At 31.0% G+C, this 9426-nt stretch overlaps 1 protein-coding gene across 1 annotated transcript; it reads left to right on the top strand.

Moving 5' to 3' along the window:
- Positions 1-5824: 5824 nt before the first annotated feature.
- Positions 5825-9213, top strand: LOC149566814 (protein DETOXIFICATION 41-like). Its single transcript, XM_089817435.1, has 8 exons — positions 5825-6124; positions 6237-6781; positions 6915-7001; positions 7296-7352; positions 7662-7900; positions 8539-8657; positions 8748-8834; positions 8938-9213. The coding sequence occupies exons 1-8, from the start codon at positions 5873-5875 to the stop codon at positions 9016-9018; spliced, it is 1467 nt and encodes a 488-aa protein (XP_089673561.1). The 5' UTR covers positions 5825-5872; the 3' UTR covers positions 9019-9213.
- Positions 9214-9426: the final 213 nt, after the last annotated feature.

The raw sequence follows: 9426 nt of genomic DNA, 5'->3' as shown, positions 1-9426 counted from the left end.
GTTGGTGGTGTAGGTGACACAAGTGGATATGACACTAGCGGTGCAGGTGATGCAAGTGGAGATGACATTGGTGGTGCAGGTGATGTTGATGGAGTTGTCGTAGGCTATGATGACCGAGGTGCCATAGGTGATGATGATAGAGTTGTTGCATGCTATGATGACCTTGGTTCCATAGGTGATGATGATGGAGCTTTCACATGATTTGATGACCCTAAAGGCATTTGATGATGGTCAAGTGCCATAGGTGAAGGAAAACCACCTAACTATGAGGCATGCTCAATGATAACATTTGTTAATGATGCAGCTAAATGAAGAGTCCATAAATCAATAGAGTCCTTTACAATTGATGGGAGCACAACATGATGCATGGTTTTTCGTGTTGTAGGTCTCCTCTCATTTTGTGGTACCACCCTGTGAGCCCTAGGTATATCTTTCACAGAGCCTCTTCCTCTACCCTAGAACTGATAGATGTCAAAGTAATTTGGCTTCTCACCAAGGATGAACTCACAATATAGCTTTCTCAAAAAACATAGAGGCACCTCATAATTATTACATGCTGATAGGTCAAATACCATATACCATCTATCCCAAAAACACGATCTCTTCCTAGCATGAGTGCACCAATAAATAGGAAAAATTTTGGTTGTGTGTAATAGGGAGTTTCCAAATATAGGATCGGTGAAAAGAGAACATATAGTATCTTTCTTTATGTCTTTATTTTTCACGTGTTGATATGATAACCCATTGGCATAAAATGCATGACACTTGTACCTCCATGTACCACATTTTGTAACCTCCTTAGACACCTCATTTTCATTTTGGGTCATTTGTTCAAATGTATTCACTAGGGTTGAGTGGTGAGAAAGTGTAGATGATCACAATCTATTGACCATTTGGGTAATTTTACAACTATTTTGTGAGAGGTAGTTTATGAGTTCCTCTTGTGTAGTAGTTAAATGATGTAATTGTATGTGTAAATGCTTTATAGGAGGTGGTGGTTATTGAACGAGAACATTGAGTGGAGAGTTTTGTGGTTGTGTCACTACAGGTAGAGGGTTTTGTGGTTGTGTCACAACGGGTGGAGTGTTTTTTGGTTGTGTCATGATGGTTGTGGAGGAGGTGGTCTTTCTTCTCTCCCTCATTTTCTTGGATTCATTGATGCATCTATATTTTTTTTTTAAATTTAAAAAATTACAAAACTTAAGATTTCCAAAACTAAATTACAAAATTTGATAAAAAATAACATAAATGACAGATAGAATGAAGACTTACATTGTTTGTGGATGCCATAGATGGAGATGCAATCAAAAATCATATTTTTATGGTAAACCCGATCGGGTTTTGCTATTTTCCTGCACAATTCACATTTTTGTTATTGTTTGAGGGTATAAAAATGCCCTCAAACGCGAACAATAATCACAATATATACTTTACAAAAATATAATTCAAAAAACCTGATCGGGTTTTTTGAATTATATTATTTAATAACTCGATTGGGTTTTACAAAACCTGATCGGGCTTTTAAAACTATAATGGCCAGGCTTGGATACCAAGTTTGGCCAACATTTCACTTTTAAATAACCAGGTCAAGTTTTCAAAAACCTGATCAAGTTTTTGAAAATTTCTCTCTTTTTTTTTTGGAGGGGGTGTCCACTTTTTTGTACACCATCTTGGTGCACTTACCTGTATAGAATAGAATTTTAATAAGAATACAAAGATTTTTAAAGAAAGTATACAAAAGAATACATATAACTAAGAGTAGAAACAAGTTTAAAGGAAATAAATTTAAGAAAAAGTTAAAATAATGAGAAAGTTGTAACTCAAAACAATCAAAGTGATCAGAATTTTTTTTATGATTGGGGCTGACAATTTTCTAGTAGAAAATTGAAAAAACGGAGAGTAAAACTCCCACATATAAGCCTATCGGCTTAATAATTTATTTATTACTTGTTCCTAAAAATGTTCAATTTAAAGGAAAATAGAAAAGTTACAACATAATTATGAATATGATATATGTTCATTTGAAATATGTTTATATTCTTATTAAATAATTCATCTTTCATTGTGTGATGAGTGTCTACTAGTTATTATATTTGCCCTAAGCAATATACTATTGCAATCAGTTCTACTTAAGTTGTGATTGATTTTATTTATTTCAACCAATTACATTTCACTATTTTTATTTTGAAGTTCCTTTTTAATTTTTCTAATGTATATGTAAGAGATTTTTAATTTTTAAAATCCGTAAAATTATTTCACTTCAATTTTATTGGCTCATACCTCTAGGGTGTTATAGGGTGAATTTTCAGGAAGCATACCCGTATTATGAGGAGATATTTTCGATAAGAATATATGAAAATATGAAATAGATCAAACATATTTTAATACATTTTCAAAGTATTAATACTTTAAATGCTAACAATTTATAAAAACAAAATGATTAATTTAAAAAATTATAAATTGAATATAAGAATTTTTAAAATCTCAAATATTATGAAAATATTAAATTATAATTATATTGTATTATACATTAGCATTATCAATTTGGTGTTCTTATAATTATTAATTATTAGTTTTAATCTATTCTACCTAATTAAACTATTATAACTTGATGGCAAATACAAGCCACTATGTGGCACTTGTTAGTACTTGTCGGTGGGCTAAGTACTATTGTGATGATTTTTTAAATTTGCACGTTAACTAGTTATTAAAACTTTTCATTCAAAGTATGGTAAGAATTAATCATCTTCAAATTTTTTTATAATATTAATATGTTTTAGATTGTATAGATACAAAATTTTGAACTTTCTAATTTGTATAAAATATTTTTCAATAATTTTATTGGATGAATCGATTTCACTATTATGTGGGCATGAGATTTTATCCATTATAAAACTTAATACTTTTTGAGAGATTTTTTTTATTATTATATTTTTATGATGAAGATATGCTCTAATACCACTTGATGAAGGTACACTCTGATACCACTGACGAAGGGCCACACCACCCTTACCAACTCACAACCAAGAATGCAACAATATGAAGACAAAGAGAGATAAAATGCTTCCCAAGCAATTCTATTATAATCTAAAATCCAATAGCAATTACAATAACATTTCTACAAGATCTCTCAAGATCCAATCCAAACCCAAGCTAGTCCAGATCCACACTCTGGTAGATACCTCCAAGATCTGAACTTGTGCTTGCAAGCCACCAAGCAACCTTATAATATATATATGCTTATATCATACAATATACACTTCTAATATAATATATACTTTTATATACTTATATTATATTATCTTTAATCTTATCATTCTCAACCAATGATTATAATTATAATGAAAATTTAAATTAAGATTTAAATTAATTATACTTTATAATTAATAATTAGTAATTGTACTAGAAAAATCTTTGTTACTATGATTATTATTATAACTATATAATATTTTTATTTATTAAAATATTTAATATACTATAATAAATTTATTAAATTAAAATTGAATTTATACTAAAAACTAAAGGCAAGTACTACCACTATGTGGCACTTGTTTTGGGTGCATTCATGCTCCTACAAAACTATTGGGTAAGTTGATCAATAACATGCAAGCCATATCCTAAATTTTTGGTATGGTATAAAGATCATTTTTATTTCTATTTTACTTTTAAAATAATTAAATATTAGAAAAAATTTCTATTTTTTGATTTTTTATTTGGGAAAATTTATCTTTAATAAAAAAATGTTAATGTGTTCTATCAATATCATGATATTATTAAAATTCAATAGTATTAGTTCATATTGATTATAGTATAGTTTTCCATAGTAAATGTTAATAATACTTTATAACCTTAATTCTAAATAAACATTAATTTATCAATAATGTTATTTTTTGGATTATATTAAACTAATATAGAGATATCATTTTTAGAAGACAAAATATTTTATTTAAATTAGATTTATCTACATTTTTCAATCTATAGAGATACTTTATGGTTGAACATGAAAATGAACAACTTTTACACTACTTATTATTGTGTATAAAATTAAATCACATTTATTCAAATTTTCAAATATTAACAATAATTTTTTTACATGTTTCTAAAAAACATTCAATTTAAAAAAATGAAAATAGAAAAGTTACAACATAAATATGAATATTATATATGTCGAATTGAAATTTATTTAAACTCAAATATCTCATCTTTCATTTTGCGAGAGTTGTGTGAGAGGGATAATGGTTATTTTGGATCACACATGCTTCTAAAAAGGCTTGGGTAAGTTGATCGGCAACATGCAAACCATAACACCAAAAAAATTGATATGGTATAAAATTATTTTTATTTCCATTTTACTTTAAAACTTTAGAACTTTCTAAATTTTTAAGATTTTTTTTTGACAAAATTCATGGAGAAATATTTTAGAATTATATTAAACTGGCATAATAGAGAGATCATTTTTATAAAACAATATATTTTATTTTGATTAAATTTATTTATATTTTTTTGAGTCAATAGACTACTTTATGGTTGAATGATAAAGTGAACATTATTTGCATTCATCAATATTGTGTATATGGTTGAATCACATTTCTTTAAGTTTTCAATAATGATTATATTATGCAACAACCTTGTTAATGTGTTTAATCTCTATTTTTCGTGAGGACCTTGATATTTCTTGGGAGAGGGTATCATCATGTAAATATATAATTTTTGTTACTCATGGGCTAAATTTTGCAAGTTTGTTTTACATTTCTCTCTGAGAATTTTGTGATTATTGTAGAATTTAGTTTAAGCATTTGAAAAAAAAAATTAATAATTTTAAATGTTTTGTTTTTAATTGTTCTTAGATGTTGTTTTGTTTAGCATGTCAAGATTACTTGTCCTTACAAAAAGAATATTATTCTTAAAAACTAAATATGTATAGATTGTTACAATTTTCAAATGATTAATGAGTTTCATACAATGCAAATGAAGGTGTAATCAATATCTCTTACTTGAGGTTTGTCATGAGTAAAAACTTGTCAAAAATATAAGTATCATTAATAATTTATCTTATTAATGATAATCATTACACCTATGTTCAAAATAAGACTGAGGAGAAAATTAAGTTTGGAAAAAGAAAAAGAAAAAAAATTGGAAGTTATCCACACGACTTCATCTCTTATGAAGTCTTCGAGCGTTGGCTCTTTGTGAGTGATTCAACTTCATCAATAGACCTAGAACCTACACAAAAGTATTAAACTACATGTGTGATGCTTAAACCGGTAGGGTACCCATCTCCACGAACATGGACAATAGCAGCTTCAAGGATAGGCCCGAATGCCATTGCCTCAGACTTCATTTCGACCCCATTTCATTCATAAATTATCCTGCTAATTCGTCTAATTTCTCTGTAAATGTTCAGTCTTTGGGTTTCTTAGTAAAGCTAAACATGAACCATTGGTTTGGAATATCGGGTCCTCCCTTTCAGATAACAAACGCCTTCGGCCTAATAGATATTCATATAACCTTCCATCACAAGCTCTTTCCCTTATTCGATGCTTCAAACAAACATTTGATTGATTGGTATATTGAAATGAAATTTCTGAAAATTTCGACGCTTTCCAATTTTCCTCTTCAATACAGTTGTTCAATACAGTTGTCCGGCTGCAATTAATTGTAGGGCATTAAAGTATTAGAGATTGGAGTGTGCCACCTATTTGCTTTTTAGGTGGTGGCGGGTCATCAGCCTTCTGAGGCCACTCGTCTTCTTCACTTTTGCCAGCTACCAAATTAGATTTGTCTTCTACTTATCCGGAGAAAAAGAGAGTTCTTGGAAGATTTGTGTTTTTCCAGTTTTAGTAACTAAAACCACATTGAAATTCATTGTAATATGAGCGAGAGAAGTTCTCACATGACAAATTCTGTAGCTGAGGATGGAAATGAGCGGCCTAATGCTTCAGCACGAGTGTTATCAGAACTGAAGAAGCTATGGCTGCTTTCAGGGCCTGCAGTCCTTGTTATGCTTTTCAACTTCTTACTCTCTGTTGTTTCCCAAATGTTTGCAGGCCACTTGGGAGAGCTACAATTAGCAGGAGCTTGTATAGCAAATGTGGGAATTCAAGGATTTGCCTATGGAATTCTGGTTAGTAGCATTTTGAAGAATTTGTATATAATCCAAGACTGGATTTTTATTATGAGTTTGGTTCAAATAGTTTATAACAGTGAGTTACTTTATTGTTTGGACAACAACATAGATTGGAATGTCAAGTGCAGTACAAACGCTGTGTGGGCAAGCTTTTGGAGCCAACAAGTACAAAATGCTTGGAATCATATGCCAACAATCTATGCTTCTAATGACTGCTACTGCCATCCTTCTCAGTTTACTTTACTTGCTTGCAGAGCCAGCATTACATGTCATTGGTCAGAATAGAGAAATAGCAGCTCAGGGAGCCATCTTTGCAAAAGGGCTCATTCCTCAATTGTTTGCCTTTGCTTTGAGTTGTCCCTTGCAGAGATTTTTACTGGCTCAGAATATAGTGGCCCCTCTTGCCTATATTTCTGTAGCCACTTTTCTGCTCCATGTTCTTCTAAGCTGGCTAGTTGTTTATAAGCTTGGGTTTGGCCTGCTCGGCGCTTCATTAACCTTGAGCTTCTCATGGTGGATTCTCACCATTGCAACTCTTGTTTATATACTCTTGAGTCCAAGTTGTAAGGATACATGGACTGGCTTCTCAAGGAAAGCCTTCACAGATCTCTTGCCTTTCTTCAAACTATCCATGGCATCAGCTGTCATGTTATGGTATATGATTCTACAACTTGTTTATTCAATTCTATTATCTCAATTTAGCCACATTGGTTTTCAAAGGACTAGATTTAAGTATTTATCTTGGCAGTTAGTTAATTTACTCACTACGCTCATCTTTGCTCAACAGTTTAGAAATATGGTACAGTCAAAGCTTAGTTCTCATCTCTGGGCTATTGCCTAATCCGGAGGTTGCATTGGATTCTCTTTCAATTTGGTAATTATATATCCATAGTCCTAAATCTAAAGAAACTGTTCAATTGTCCCGTTCTAAGCTCTCTTATCTTGTATTTTTTCAAATGTGCTATTGCACCGACTCAAAGGTCTGGAGAAATTACATTAAACAAAAAACAAAACCAAGAGCAGAAGATTGTTCTACATATTTTTTATGGGTTAGAGGAAAAGATTGATGCAATAAAATAAGTAGTATTATGCGAGTCTCCTCTTGTGTAGAGAATCAAAAAGGACCTCTCATACCAATTAACTCAATTGTACTAGTTGGTGTTTGCAGCATGAATTACTTAAACTGGGACATGCAAATAATGTTGGGCATCAGCGCTGCTGCATGGTTTGTATTTCTATAACCAAAGAAACTTTTGATTTCATCTCATCCAAACAGATTACCATCATCTCCAATTTTATCAAGAACTTATGACATTCTGAAAATCGTTATATATTCTTAATTCTTCTTTACAGAAAAAGCACCCAGTTTGTTATCTTATACAATTATGAAATATTTTAAAATACAGATGTTAATCCAAATTGTTTATTCAATATCACTTGTAAGAACTCTCGTTAAAAAATCAGCCATTTTCCAATTTTCTAGATGAGTTGAGGTTTTTACATTACATTTTTTGATCGTGTTGAGAAAATATAGTACAAGAGTTGGTAATGAGCTCGGAGCCAGGAAAGCCAAAGCTGCAAGTTTTTCAGTTGTAGTTGTTGTGTCCACCTCCATCACAATCAGCTTTCTCCTGGGCATTTTAATATTATCACTTCACAAATACCTTGGCCATCCATTCACGAGCAGCACTGATGTTATGAGAGCAGTTTCTTCCATGACACCATTACTTGCAATATCAGTGTTTCTGAATGGTGCTCAGCCTGTTCTTTCAGGTTCTCCTCCACTACTTTCATGTTCAAAGCAATTATATTCTCTATGAACTAATATGAACATTATATTCTAATATGGCCATCGTATTCTGCTTGAGACTTACAGTTGGGAAAAGAATCTGACCATGGTTGCATGAATGGTCATGAATCCAAAAAAATTTTAAAAATCCTCTTTTGACCACTAAATTTTAATTGTATGAAGTTCATTTCTGAATTTGTATTAAATTTATTTAGCATCAAAGTTATTGATCACGGACGAGAGAATACACGTTGATAATTTTTATTCTTTGTATTCTCTAGTCCTGATGAATATGGATATGGACGAGAGAATACAAGAATAAAAATGATAATTTTGATAATGATTATTCTTGTATTCTCTAGTCCTAATGAATATGGATTATTCTTGTATTCTCTAGTCCTAATGAATATGGATCACAGAATATGGATCACAGAGTATAATCTGAAAATAAACTTACACAATTGAATTTTGAAATAAACTTCAAATGCATTGTGGAAATCTGATAATACACAATTGAATTTTGAAATAAACTTCAAATGCATTGTGGAAATCTGATAATATTCACTAAATTTTATTACAGTTCATTACAGTTTCAAAATGAAGAAATTGGTAGATGTAACAGGTGTGGCAATTGGATGTGGGTGGCAAAAGTTTGTGGCATGTGTCAATCTTATCTCTTATTACATTGTGGGTCTGCCAGCTGGAATAATGTTGGGTTTTGTAGCAAAATCTGGAGCAAAGGTGTTGTACTTTACTTTCTTGTACATATCAGTGAACATTAAACATCCAAAATGATTAATATCTTAATAAAGCATTAAACATCATTTACAGGGAATATGGTGGGGTATGATTGGCGGAGTTGGACTGCAGACATTGATTCTCATTATTTTTACAGCGCAAACAAACTGGAATAAAGAGGTAGCAAATGTTAAGTATACTATACATTCATTCTCATTCATGCATTTAGTGTTTACAGCGCAGAAGAAAATATTAAAGCAGAGACATTCGTAAGTAAATGTAGGTCGAAGGTGCTGTGAAGCGTCTTAAGCATTCAAGCAACGAGTCGTCTGGAGAAGAGGGGGAAATGGCTTCCTCAACTTAGTCTAATCATTGCCAAATGCAAATATGAAGAATGTTACTTTTAAATTGTACCTGGTAATGGCAATTCTAATGTCAGCAAAATACTTATATCTTGGTGATTTTCTTGGGCGCTGGTTAAGTTCAAGATAAAATGTATAAAGATAAATAAATTGTTGAATTATTTTTTCAGATTCAGAAAATATAATAATTTTTTTTTGTTGTTTTGGACTACAAAATATATAAATCATAAGAAACAAGTGCTGGAAATTTCAACAAAATCAATTGCATTTTGAAATTTTTGAATATTGATCAACGGCATCCATTTTCTTCTTTTTTATTGACGGGTGTAATGCCTTGAATCAATTTGCTTCTTATTGATGAACTTTGCTTTTAACCTTCCACACTTTGAGGTCAATTATCACTAACAAAA

The sequence above is a fragment of the Cupressus sempervirens genome, chromosome 3 (genome assembly GCF_028749045.1).
Source record: "Cupressus sempervirens isolate cs-2001-9-10 chromosome 3, ASM2874904v1, whole genome shotgun sequence".
NCBI lineage: Eukaryota > Viridiplantae > Streptophyta > Pinopsida > Cupressales > Cupressaceae > Cupressus > Cupressus sempervirens.
Note: the sequence above shows the minus strand (reverse complement) of the source record. Positions and strands in the feature narration are given on the sequence as shown.